We start from the raw sequence: 13,473 nt of genomic DNA, 5'->3' as shown, positions 1-13,473 counted from the left end.
GGTTCTTGTAACATATTTTTTTTCCTACATCTCCAAAATGATGGGCCTCACTGTTACGGCCACTTCCGCCACTGCCCTTTCCAGTGCTCTGCCTTCCGTGCTGATGAACACGTTCTAAGATGGAAAAGTCAGGATCGGAACGAAGTAGGTGGGTGGTGGCTGCACCAGAGAAGGGATGAGGGATGGCTTGGCTTTAAATAAGCCTACCTAAAACATAACCAACTGAAAATACCCAGGTGAACACACGTGTCCACACAAAAAAGGATATCATTTTTTCTGAATGTAAATGAGAAAGTAACTTCTCCAGAGGAGGGTAGCGGTTCAGAGAAGGCACACAACCAAGCAGGATGAGTTTGTGTTTGGCTCTTGTGATGGCAACATTGAGGCGTCTCCAATCCTTCAACAGATCACCAAGCTGTAACAACGGGCATAATCATTACAATAATAATAAAAACTATGGTACTTGTTAAGCGCTTACTTTATGCCAAGCACTGTTCTAAGCACTGAGGTAGATATAAATTAATCAGATTGGCCCCAGTCCCTGTCCCACACTGGGTTCACACTCTTAATCCCCATTTTTTACAGATGAGGTAACTGAGGCACAGAGAAGTTAAATAATTTGCCCAAGGTCACACAGCAAACAAGTGGTGGAGCCAGGATTAGAACCCATGCACTTCAGACTCCCAGGCCCATGCTCTAGCCACTATACCATGCTGCTTCCAGGACAACAGAAACTACCCCCACCCTTAGAATAGCCTAGGTAGCCAGCAGACCCTGCCTCTAATTTCAATTGAATATTGTACAACTGAGTGCAATTGCTGGTATATTTCACTATTATTAACAATAATCATAGTATTGGTTAATTGCTAACTATCTATCAAGCACTGGGAGATAAGTGCTGGGGAAGATACCGGATAATCAGATCATAATACTACTAATTATGGTATTTGTTAAGCGCTTACTATGTGCCAAGCACTGTTCTAAGTGCTGGGGTAGATGGGGCTCACAGTCTAAATCTCCATTTTACAGATGAGGGAATTGAGGCACCGAGACTTGAAGTGACTTGCCCAAGGTGACACAGCACAAACATGGGGGATCTGGAATTAGAACCCGTGTCCTCTGAGTCCCAAGCCCGTGCTCTTGCCACTGGGCCATGTTGTTTCTCTGACCCACATGGGGCTCACAGTCTAAGCGGGAGAGAAAAATAGCTTCTTAATGCTCATTTCACAGATAGACTTGCCCAAGGTCACAGCAGGGGAATGGCAGAGCCAGAATTAGAACCTGCTAGACTCCCACGAGTCCTATGCCCTCTCCACTAGGCAATGTTAAAGATAAAACTGCAAACATCTGAAAATTCACCATTCAAAAATAGCCTTATACAATTTCTAAAATGAAATCCAATGTAATAAACTCACAGTTCCATCCTTATTATTTCTAACAAAAGACACCAGGATGATACTTTTGTCTCTTCCTTGGTATTTGTCCACAGTATTTACTTCCACCATCACATCAGAGGAGCACATCAACAAATCAGTGATGATCTTTAACTGCTGCCTGTATGGAGCTATGATTCCAATGTCTGAAGATTTGCATCCAGCCTAAATAGAAAATAGCAGAAAATAAATTCTTGTCAACTCAAATGGCTTAATTTATTTTGGTTTTGAATCTGATAAAACAATGAATTCATTTACTTGGAGGTCCCTGAGAAGTGCCGAAAAGTTCAAACTACAGTCTTTCGGCAATAAATATGCTTAACTTAGCTTAATATGTTTGCTCGCTGCCTGTTCTAGAATTTTTACTTCACTATCTCCCAGAATGAAACAACCTTTTTTTTTTCAGTTCACTGATTCTTTTTCCAATTTCTTCAGCATCACTAAAGACTCATGGCATCAAGAATCATTTTCAGTCTCTTTTCAGGCAAGCCATGGCAAAGAGTAATCACGAGCATCAATGGAATTATTGAGCTTCCGAGTATTCTGCACTCAAAAGTAAAATACAGGTACAATCCCCGTTCCAAATATCCACAATACAAAAACTCTGGAGATATGTCATGCTCTAATTGCTGACGTAGCCCAGGACCCAGACATGTGTGTCTAATAACTACTGGAAAAACAAAAATCAATCCCCTTCCTATCTTCTCCTTTCCTCACGCCACTCCATTCCTGTACTGCCCTGTTCTGACCATTTGCCTTCTTCCAAACTTTCAATTTGGCCCTTCCCTTGCTTGCCTTTCCCCAACCCCCTTCATTTACAAAAAGAAAACCAAGAAAAAAACAAAAAAGGGACATGATTCATTCATTCATTCATTCAATAGTATTTATTGAGCGCTTACTATGTGCCGAGCACTGTACTAAGCGCTTGGGATGAACAAGTCGGCAACAGATAGAGACAGTCCCTGCCGTTTGACGGGCTTACGGTCTAATCGGGGGAGACGGACAGAGAGAATGATGGCGATAAATAGAGTCGAGGGGAAGAACATCTCGTAAAAACAATGGCAACTAAATAGAATTGAGGCGATGTACAATTCATTAACAAAATAAATAGGGTAATGGAAATATATACAGTTGAGCCGGCGAGTACAGTGCTGTGGGGATGGGAAGGGAGAGGTGGAGGAGCAGAGGGAAAAGGGGAAAAAGAAGGTTTAGCTGCGGAGAGGTAAAGGGGGGGTGGCAGAGGGAGTAGAGGGAGAAGAGGAGCTCAGTCTGGGAAGGCCTCTTGGAGGAGGTGAGTTTTAAGTAGGGTTTTGAAGAGGGGAAGAGAATCAGTTTGGCGGAGGTGAGGGAGGGCGTTCCAGGACCGCGGGAGGACGTGACCCGGGGGTCGACGGCGGGATGGGCGAGACCGAGGGACGGCGAGGAGGTGGGCGGCGGAGGAGCGGAGCGTGCGGGGTGGGTGGTAGAAAGAGAGAAGGGAGGAGAGGTAGGAAGGGGCAAGGTGATGGAGAGCCTCGAAGCCTAGAGTGAGGAGTTTTTGTTTGGAACGGAGGTTGATAGGCAACCACTGGAGTTGTTTAAGAAGGGGAGTGACATGCCCAGATCGTTTCTGCAGGAAGATGAGCCGGGCAGCGGAGTGAAGAATAGACTGGAGCGGGGCGAGAGAGGAGGAAGGGAGGTCAGAGAGAAGGCTGACACGGTAGTCTAGCCGGGATATAACGAGAGCCCGTAGCAGTAAGGGAGCCGTTTGGGTGGAGAGGAAAGGGCGGATCTTGGCGATATTGTAGAGGTGAAACCGGCAGGTCTCGGTAACGGATAGGATGCATTGGGTGAACGAGAGAGACGAGTCAAGGATGATACCGAGATCGCGGGCCCGAGAGACGGGAAGGATGGTCGTGCCATCCACGGTGATAGAGAAGTTTGGGAGAGGACCGGGTTTGGGAGGGAAGATGAGGAGTATTCAAGAAGCACTAAAATACTCACCTCACTCCCAGCTCCTCCCTGTCTGGAGCAGCAGCAGCAAGCGATCATAGAGACACGATTTTTTCCCCTGTTAGTAATTAATATTTGTTTGCCTACCCCATTAGATCACAGGGTCCCTGGGGTCATGGGACTTAGATTTGGCTATACTATCCCAACTGCTTACTACATCTACTGAGTGGTATGTGCTCATTAGGTAAGTCAATAAAGACCCCTGACTGAACTAAATTACAGGTACAAGATGATAGGCTCAGAGTAACCATCCCAGATCTAGAGCTCCAAGCACCCTGTTGGCACAGCTGGAGACAGAAAGACCAATGGTCTGACCCAAGAAGGGCATTACTTGCATCCTTATATACTCATAAAAGTATTTTAAAGTACCTTAAGAAAAACTGAGGTCAGGAAAACGATGAGTTTGGCTTCTGCGATATTACTCACGCCACCTTTTTCTGCTTGCTCCGGTGCTGGAACCTGGCCAAGGAAAATCAAAACCGTATAAAAATTAGATTGAAAGTATTTTTGTTCACTGATCATTTTAATTTAATTATTTTGGGTATAAACATTTTTACTTGGATTTTATTGGCACAAAACTGATTTTGAGTGGGTGAACCATTAAAAGCCTGGGCAGGCAATCAGGAAATCAATCAAAATGTATTTATTCAGCATTTACTCTTTGTAGGATACTGTAGTGGGCATATGGGAGACTACAACAGAGCTAATAGACAATTCATACCCTCAAGGAGTTAGTGAGGGAGACACTAAAATAAACATAGGGGGAAGTAACAGTCTTTAAATCAATCAATGCTATTTATTGAGCGCTTATTGTATGCACAGCACTCTACTAAGCGCTTAGTACTATACTAAGATACATCCATAAGTGCTACCAGGGTGGGTGTTGAACATCTAAGTGCTTAGGTAACCCAGAAGTGAAGCGGCAGTAGGGGAGGAAAGTGCAGGGGGAGGGAGGGAATAATAATAATAATAATAATGTTGGTATTTGTAAAGTGCTTACTATGTGCCAAGCACTGTTCTTAGCACTGGGGTAAATGCAAAGCAAACAGGTTCTCCCACAGAGAAGTTAAGTGACTTGCCCAAGGTCACACAGCTGACAAGCGGCAGAGCTGGGATTCAAACCCATGACCTCTGACTCCCAAGCCCAGGATCCTTCTACTGAGCCATGCTGCTTCTGGATAGGATGTGGAAATGAGAGATTAATCAAGAAAAGTCCCCTGGAGGAGATGTGATCCCAGAAAGACACTGAAGATGGGGAGAGAATTATTCTGGAAGGTCGGCAGTAAGACAAGCAGGAAACAAGTGAGCTGGCATCAGTGAAGCAAAGCACGAGAGCTGGGGTGTGGTGGGCGAGGAGTGAGGATTAGTAGGGAGGGAGCTGAGTGAGGGTCTTCACGCCAGTGGTCAGAAGTTTCTCCTCGAGGCAAGAAAGAATGGACAAACGCTGGAAGATCTTGAGGAGTCACGGGTTCTAATCCCAGCTCCGCCACTTGTCTGCTGAAGGACCCTGACCAAGTCCCTTCACTTTTCCATGCCTCAGTTAGCTCATCTGTAAAATGGGGTTTGAGACTTTGAGCCCCGTGTGGGACAGGGACTATGTCCAACCCGAGTTCTTGTATCCACCCCAGCGCTTAGTACAGTGCCTGGCACATAATAAGCGCTTAAATACCACAATTATTATTATTAGGAGTGGACTGGAAAGGGGGGAGACTGGAGGCAGGGAGGTCAATGAGGAGGCTGATACAGTAGTTGAATCGAAGTATGACAGTGCATGGACCAAAAGGGTGGCAATTTGGATGGCGAGTTCCTGGGGGTTTTGTCTTAGAGTATAAACTCCATATAGGCAGGCAAAATGTCGCTTCTTTAATTCTGTATTTCCCAAGTGCCTAGTAGAGTGCACCACATCAAGTGGGCAATCAATAATTACTACTACTTTCTCTGTATTATTCTTTCTTCCAAAATCTATTCTTCCTTCAATCAATGATGTTTATTGAGCACTTACTAAGTGCAGAGCACTGTACTAAGCGCTTCAGAGAATACAATATAACAGAGTTGGTAGATACATTCCCTGCCTACCATGAGCTGCCATCTGATAAACCCTGAATTTCCTTGTTGGGTAACATTAGGAAAAAGACCGGTGCCCCAAAATGTCACTCTACGATATTAGAGACGTATCTCTTTGTACCTTCAAACTATTATATTGTACTGAACATCTACACTAACAAGATAACTTAAGTGCAAATCTTAAGAATGTGAAGGAATGGTTTAAAAATGGTTCCTTAAACACTTACCTTCTCCGTGTTAAGAAAACAGACAGAATTGTTTGGCTCGAAAACTCCTTTCAACCATAAGGTTTCGGAATAATCTGCATATAGTTCCAGGTTCAGCTTTACATCTTGAAACTTAGGTAGGGTAACGATGGCTTTGGCCACTTTCTCTGATCCACACTCCAGCTTGCCCTCATAAACCAGTTTATTACTTAGGGACATAATTTTACTTAAAGATAAAAAGGACCATTGTTAGCTTTGACAGATTAAGATAACATTCAAAGATTCGAGTGTCACTGAATGTGCCGCAAATACCTGTTCATTCTGTACTGCACAGTTAACTGCACGACAGCGTTCTTGTTCTGCTCCAACCTCTTAAATAAACTTTCACTCATGCCAAGATCTCTGTCATCAAATTAAAAGAGTAAATTAGGACATTAAGGTATTCATTCATTCAATCAAATCACTGATATTTATGAGAGGCTCACTAAGCAGGACACTGTACTGAGTGCTTGGGGAAGTACGATTCAACAGAGTTGCTAAGCGCGATCTCTGCCCACAGGGAGCTGACAGTCTACAGGGGGAGAGAGATATTCAAATGGATTAGGGATAGGAGATGGTAAAAGAGTATTTCCATAAGTATTAAGGGGCTGGGGTGAATAACAAAATACTTAAGGGGTACACAGCTAAGGTCATAGTTGATGGAGAGGGGAGGGCCTATAGGGGAAATAAAGAGCTTAGTCTGGAAAGGCCCCTTGGAGGAAATGTGATTTTAGGAGGGTTTTGAAAGTGGGGAGATTGGAGAAGACTGTCAGCTCTGAAGTGGGAGAGAGTTCCAGGCCAAAGGGAGAACTTGGACACATGGTGGTGGGATCGATGAGACTGAGGTACAGACAGTAAACTGGTGTTAGGGGAGTAGAGTGTGAGGGCTGGACTGCGGTAGGAAATCAGTTAAGTAAGAGAGGAGCGAGAGAGCTAACGGTGCCTTGAAGTCAATGGCCGACAGGTTTCTGTTTGAGGCAAAGGTGGATGAGTGGATGGAGAAGAGCAAGTGGGATTCTAGAGATGTAAAGTAAAAGTAGAAAGTAAAATCGCCAGGATTTCGTGACAGATAGATTTGTGAAGGCTGAATGAGAGATGAGTGGAGCATTATGCCAAGGTTATGGGCTTCAATTGGAAAGAGGAATTCTGTTTTGGACATGATTCATTTGATACGTCAGCATGATAACCAAGTAGAGATGCCCTGGAGGCAAGAGGAAATGTGAAACTGCAAAGGAGGAGAGAGGTCAGGGTTGGAGTGGTAGATTTGGGAACCATGTGCACAGAGAGGGTAACAAAGTATGGAGGCAGATTAACTGTCCAAGGGAGTGGGTAGAGATGGAGGATAGAATGGGAACCAGAACTGACTCTTGAAGGAGCCCCACAGTCAGAGGGTGGGAGTCAGAGGAGGAGCCTACTTAAAAGACTGAGAAAGAATGGGTCAGAGAGATAGGAGTACTGGAAGAAGACGGTTTCAGTGAAGCCAAGATTAGACAATGTTTCCTGAAGGGGATGATCCATAGTGTCACAGACAGTAGAAAGCTCGAGGAAGACTAGGAAGGAAATCCTGAAGAGAAGCATTTCTCTTTCATGCTGATCACTACATCCTGTCAGTCCCACCTTCACCACATCACTAAAATCCACCCTTTCTTCTCCATCCATACTAAAACAATCGCTCATCCTATCCCACCTGAATTACTGCATCAGCCTCCCTGCTGACCTCCCAGCCTCCTGCCTCTCTCCACTCCAGACCATATTTTACTCTGCTGCCCAGATCTTTTTTCTACAAAAACATTCAGGACTCATTACCTCGCTCCTCAAAAACTCCAACGGTTGCCCATCCACCTCTGCATCAAACAAAAATTCCTCACCATTGTCTTTAAAGCCCTCAATCCCTTTGCCCCCTCCTACTTCACCTCTCCTACTACAACCCCAGCCCATACACTTTGCTCCTGTAATGCTAACCTCACTATGCCTCAATCTTGCCTATCTTGCCGCCGACCCTTCGCCCACATCTTGCCTCTGGCCTGGAACGCCCTCCCTCCTTAAATCCGACAGTTTACTCTTCCCCGCTTCATCTCCTCCAGGAGGCCTTCCCTAAGCGCCCCAGTCCTCTTCTCCCACTCCCTTGTTCATCACCCTGACTTGCTCCCTTCATTCTTCCCCCTCCCAGCTGCATAGCACTTGTATACATATCTGTCATTTATTTGTTTATATTAATGTCTGTCTCCATCCGCCCTCTAGACTGTAAATTCATTGAGGGCAGGGAATGTGTCTGTTTCCCATTGTACTGTACTCGCCCAAGCGCTTAGTACAGTGCTCTGCACACAGTAAGTGCTCAATAAATACGAATGAATCTAGGGCCATTGACATTGCTCTTCTTACCTTGCTTCACTGTTCAGCACAAGTGGAGGAAGCTGTTGATGGTCTCCCACCAACACAAACCTCGCAGAAAAGAAGAGGGGGCCCAGACAAACCGGTTGGCTGATTTGAGATGCCTCATCCACGATACAAAAATCAAACTGCTTCCGGGTGAAGAGAGGATGGCTTACTCCCATGCATGTTGTTGCGACTACAGACTGAAAATAAAAAGGTCAGTTTTAGGATTTGACAGAGCAATAATCTTCATCCTGGACAAATAATATCAAAGCAAGATAGCAGTATTTTTCTAGGCCTCTGCCAACTGAAATAGATGCATTATAAATAATTAATATCCCTAAAACCCAAAGGCTAACCATGCTTCAAAACTTAAGACTTATCAAGCCTTACAAAGTGAAATGTTTCCTAGACAGGATGAGTTGACCCTAGTCAGCCAACTGGGCACTTCCAACTGGAAACTGGCACATGTTCAGTAAAGTACATCCAAAACAGGGCTAGTGAGATTTCCAAGACTCCTAAAAGATGAGTGGAAAGAACACCAGACTTGGAATCAATAGAAACAGGTTCTATTCCTGGCAATGCCACTTGAGTGATGTGTGGCTACAGGCAAGTCATTTAATTGGGCTCTGCCTCAGTTCCCTCATCTCTAAAATCCAATCACTCAATTGTATTTACCGAGCACGTACTACGTGCAGCACACTGTACTAAGTGCTTGGGAGAGAACAATAGAGTAGGAAGACACGATCTCCTAAAATGGTAATGAAATGCCCGTTCTACCTCCTCCTTAGATTCTAAGCTTGGTGGACAATGACTGCATCCAATCTGATTACCCCCAGTGCTTACCCTAAGTACTTAATATCATTATTATTGAGTAAATCCTCAGATGTATTAGGAATTAGCTGACAGCTTCAGTGTGAAGCATCACCTATTAATATTTTGGTAAATGACCAAAATTACCAAGTATAAAAATTCAGGGAAAATTTTAAGACATCATTCCTTTAAGAAGTTGACAATCAGAATGAAAGAAAATAAAGCAGAGCTATAAATATTCACAAAATAAACTCCTTTTCACTACTCATTTCAAGCAGAGCAATGTCAGCATTATTTTACATAAAACATATCATTACACTTACTTGACTATTATAGAGCTCCTCCAGACTAGCTAAAGATTTAATTGATTTTGATCTACAAATCTCTTCCTCTGTAAATTTCTGGATGTCTGGATGAACCTTCTGAGCTCTTCCCAAGCGTAAAAATCCAACTTTAAATTTGGCTAATTTTAAAAGAATGTTGTCAACAGCAGAGTGTGTGTAACTTGTCAGTAAAACACTGAAGCCACAGGCATAAAGAATTCTTACCTAATGGGTTGGAAGAAAATAAATAGGGCATTACCTTGAATTTCAGAACAATTTTAAACATATTCTGGCATTTTAGAAAAGCTAATAGAAAGCAGAAAAGAGTTCTGAGCCCAATATCCTGTTCTTTCCATTACAAAGTTAAACTATTTAACAAAGACTACACAATATTTCCAGTGGGTTAGGATTCAGAATGCTTCCAGGATTTCTGAGCAATTTGTTGACTTGTGCTTTTAGGAGTAATCAAGAAAAAGAAACCTCATTATAGAGGTTACCCAACATGCAATTAGAAGAGGAAGATTAGTTCCCAATACCATCGACAGATTCGCAATTCAGCTTTAATGATGCCAACGATAGCATAAATTGATTCAAATAAGCAATATGAAAATTACATTTTCAACTCAGTACATTTACTGGCCAGACTTTTAAACGGCAGCTGATATATTAGACTTCCAAGAAAAAATATAATTTTATGACCATACCAGAGCACATATTGTAGTCGTTTTTCCTGTTCCGGGCATACCCACAATGAGTGTGTAGTCTTTTGAAAGTAGCACGTGTTTCATTGCTTGCCTTTGAGGCTTATTCAAACCTAGAATTGGGAAAAAAAGCACATACAGGTAAAAACAATAATATTAAAAAAAGTCATCCAGGAGTTTGTCTTTTCAAGGATTCTGACTCTGAATATATGTACCAGTTAATTTCCCTTTAACAAAATGAACCTGGAATTAAGATCTAAAAGGAGAGGTACAAACTAAAGGATTTTTTTGTGGGGAAAAGGATAATAGTATCAGTTATCGGACTGTGTTTGAAATGGATTCCAGCATTAGAGAAGAGTACATTTTAGCCTTTTTTTTTTTAAAGAAACTAAGATTATTCAAAAGCAGTGGGTATACCTAGTACCTTTTAAAATAGTAGCAACTGTGTCTTTTGCTTCAGGAGGAAGTACAGAACTCAAATACTGAATGAACTGCGGTTCACGAAAATCAATTATTAAATCACGAAGATTTTCACTGTTGGGGAGAAAAGGAGAAATGACTTAAGACAGTGTTTTCAGACAGGCAATTTAAGTTTAAAGTAACTTATTACAACAAACCTAGCAGGAGAGTTTTCCATCAATTTAGAAAGGTTTCCCAGTGGAGTTTCTATACCGCCAATTCCTTCATCGTGATCTAGTCTCAATAAAGTGTTCCCTGGGAGCTTTGATAAGTTCCTGAAAAAGTCAAATAGGTAAATAAGTAAACAGTTTTTTATTTGGGATGCAGGGTGCACAAAATTTTTCAATATTTGTGGAAGAGGTGAATAAAAAAATGTGTAACAACCTAAATTAAAAAAAAGAAACCACCAAGAATGCCTGATCCTTTTGCCTGGGCCAAAGCCCAAGGAGTTGATGGTGAAGAGACAAGGCATATCTGTCGAGTTCCGAATGGACCTTCATTCACACCTCAAGTCAGTACCCTAACCTGTCTGCTCAAGCATAAAGTCACGCATCTGCCATGATTCAAGACAACTACAAAGACATTTCTGCTCCTACCTTCACCACACCTCTAGACTGTAAACTCAAGATAGGCAGAGAACGTGCGAGCTAATGCCATTAAAGTGTATTCTCCCAAGCGCTTAGTACAGTGCTCAGCACATAGTGCTCAATAAATAACATGGATTGGGAGCTCAGCCCAGTCATCTCCCCTCTTTCTTTTGTATACCCCACCGTTAGTGTCGGTGTGGCAAAGGATACACAAAAGTTAATATAGGTTATCAGAGGAGCAAGTTACCCATCGTAAACCCTACAATCTCATCACTTTTTATTTCTTGTTTCGAGTCAGGAGCTACTGCTGGAAACACATGAGTTGTGACAATAAGGAACAAGGTACTTGTGCAAAAATACGTCAGGATCCAAAGAGAATCACGCAGAGTTTTCCAGTTACCAGCCCCCTGAACTGAACTCTGAAAGGAGAGTAAATACCAAATCAAAGCAGGGGTATAGTCTACTCTGGCAAGTGGAAAAGAAGTTTTATTCATTTGGGAGAAAAGCATTCATTTACAATTAGAAGATCAGGGATTTTCAATCAGGGGTACAAGCACCCCTGGGGATAATTCAGAGTATCAAAAGAGATTATGGCCATTCTGTAGGTGGCAGAAACAGTAGCTTCTACTGCTTTCATCTGCTGCTTCTTGCTGGGCATCCCTGCAGGGCACGAGCCCTAGAAAGACTAACAAAATGCAAAACAACACGAGCTGGGAGCAGATGAAAAAGAAATTGCTAACAACAATTGAGGTATTTTTTTTAAGTGCTTACTAAAAGGCAAATACTGTACTAAGCAGGATTGAGCACGGGCCGGGAATCAGAAGGACCTGGGTTATAATCCCAGCTCCGCCCTGTGTCAGCTGTGTGACCCTGGGCAAGTCCCTTAACTTCTCTGTGCCTCAGTTACCTCATCTGTAAAATGGGGATAAGAGTGTGAGCCCCATGTGGGGAGGGGACTGCGTCTAACCGCATTAACTTGTGTTTACCCCAGCGCTTAGAACAGTGCTTGACTCATAGTAAGTGCTTTACAAGTACCATCATTATTATTATTATATAAGTAGATTAGACATAGTTCCTGCCGCCCCTGGGACTCACAGTCTAAAGGAGAGAGAGATCAGATGTCTTATTCACATTTTTGCAGATGAGGAAACAGGGAATCATCACCCAAGATCGTACAGCAGATAACTGGGAGAGCCGAAATGAGGACCAAGTTTCCTGACTCCCAGGCCTATGCTCTGTTCACAAGGCCATGCTTATTCTCCTGCTAACTTCCTGAAATTCATTTCTCTGCTGGGAGCACAGGAAGAAATGACTGAGTCCAGTGACGACTGTCTAATTGCAGCTCCACAGATAACTGATACCTCTGGATACTCCCCCTCTAGACTGTAAGCTCGTTGTGGGCAGGGAATGTGTCTATTATATTGTACTCTCCCAAGCGTTTAGTACAGTGCTCTGCACATGGTAAGCACTCAAGAAATATGACTGAATGAATGAACTGATCAGAGGCAAAAGGAGAGGATGACTCCCTGCAAAAATACATTTTTCTATCTATGACATCTAAATACCTTGAGGATTACTGGGAGGCCAAGTGGCCATTGAAAACAGCTTAGGATTGGGAGTCAGGAGACTCGGGTTTTAGTTCCGCTGTCACCTGCCTGCTTTGTGAACTTCAACAAGTTACTAAACTTCTCTGTGCCTGTTTCCTCTGTTCATCTGTAAAACAAGGATTCTCCACCTGTTCACCTTTCCTTTCAGAATGCAAGCTCGGTGTGGGCACAGTCTGTATCCAAACACCTCATTTTGTATGTCCCAATGCTCAGCACAAAGTAAGTGCTTACTGAATACCATTACTATTTACTATGAGAAAAATTAACCCTAAATGTCTCATTACCTGTCTAATATACAGGTAACAGTTGTCAGGTCAATCTTCTTGATGAATCCACTAGACAACGCAAGGAGTGCTTTCTCTTCTCCACTTACAACAACTTTGTCTCCTACCATCAGGTTTGTTTTAGGAAGGGTGCCATTTTTACGCTGGAAACGATGCAAGTGTTGGCCTTCACAAACTGTTTCTACGTGCTCAGTTCTGATGATATTTCCGATGCAATCTCCAGTCTTCTCTCTGTAACGGAAAAACACGTAAGTAGAAACTTTAAATACCTTAGGCCATCAGAATTATAGCATGCCTAATTTAAAACAGTACCAAGTAAACCAAGTATCATCCAAATCGAGGGCTCTCTGCCCCTACTGCATCACACCTCCTCTCTCTCCACTTACCTAGGTGGCTGTTTCGTCCCCTGAGAAAACAACATTACCTAATGGAAAGAACGGTCAGTCGATCGTATTTAGTGAGCGTTTACTGTGGGCAGAGCACTGAATTGAGTGCTTGGAAGAATACAATTATAATATACCAGATACATTTCCTGCCCACAATGAACTTACAATCTAGAAGAGAGGACAGACATGAATATAAATAGAGATCT

General features: G+C 42.9%; 1 protein-coding gene across 1 annotated transcript in view; it reads right to left on the bottom strand.

Annotated features, from left to right (window-relative positions):
• DNA2 (DNA replication helicase/nuclease 2) overlaps positions 1 to 13,473 on the bottom strand; it is a 48,015-nt gene that overhangs the window by 4,723 nt on the left and 29,819 nt on the right. Inside the window, exons 10-20 of the mRNA XM_029060206.2 lie at positions 12,882 to 13,112; positions 10,562 to 10,678; positions 10,369 to 10,478; positions 9,948 to 10,057; positions 9,244 to 9,468; positions 8,117 to 8,310; positions 6,008 to 6,097; positions 5,717 to 5,921; positions 3,795 to 3,884; positions 1,416 to 1,598; positions 269 to 415 (exon numbers count right to left, since the gene is read on the bottom strand). Coding sequence (XP_028916039.1) covers positions 269 to 415; positions 1,416 to 1,598; positions 3,795 to 3,884; positions 5,717 to 5,921; positions 6,008 to 6,097; positions 8,117 to 8,310; positions 9,244 to 9,468; positions 9,948 to 10,057; positions 10,369 to 10,478; positions 10,562 to 10,678; positions 12,882 to 13,112 — 1,702 coding nt within the window. The remainder of the gene's footprint in view (positions 1 to 268; positions 416 to 1,415; positions 1,599 to 3,794; positions 3,885 to 5,716; positions 5,922 to 6,007; positions 6,098 to 8,116; positions 8,311 to 9,243; positions 9,469 to 9,947; positions 10,058 to 10,368; positions 10,479 to 10,561; positions 10,679 to 12,881; positions 13,113 to 13,473) is intronic.

The sequence above is a fragment of the Ornithorhynchus anatinus genome, chromosome 3, assembly GCF_004115215.2.
Source record: "Ornithorhynchus anatinus isolate Pmale09 chromosome 3, mOrnAna1.pri.v4, whole genome shotgun sequence".
Classification (NCBI taxonomy): domain Eukaryota; kingdom Metazoa; phylum Chordata; class Mammalia; order Monotremata; family Ornithorhynchidae; genus Ornithorhynchus; species Ornithorhynchus anatinus.
This window is presented reverse-complemented; position numbering and strand designations above follow the sequence as displayed.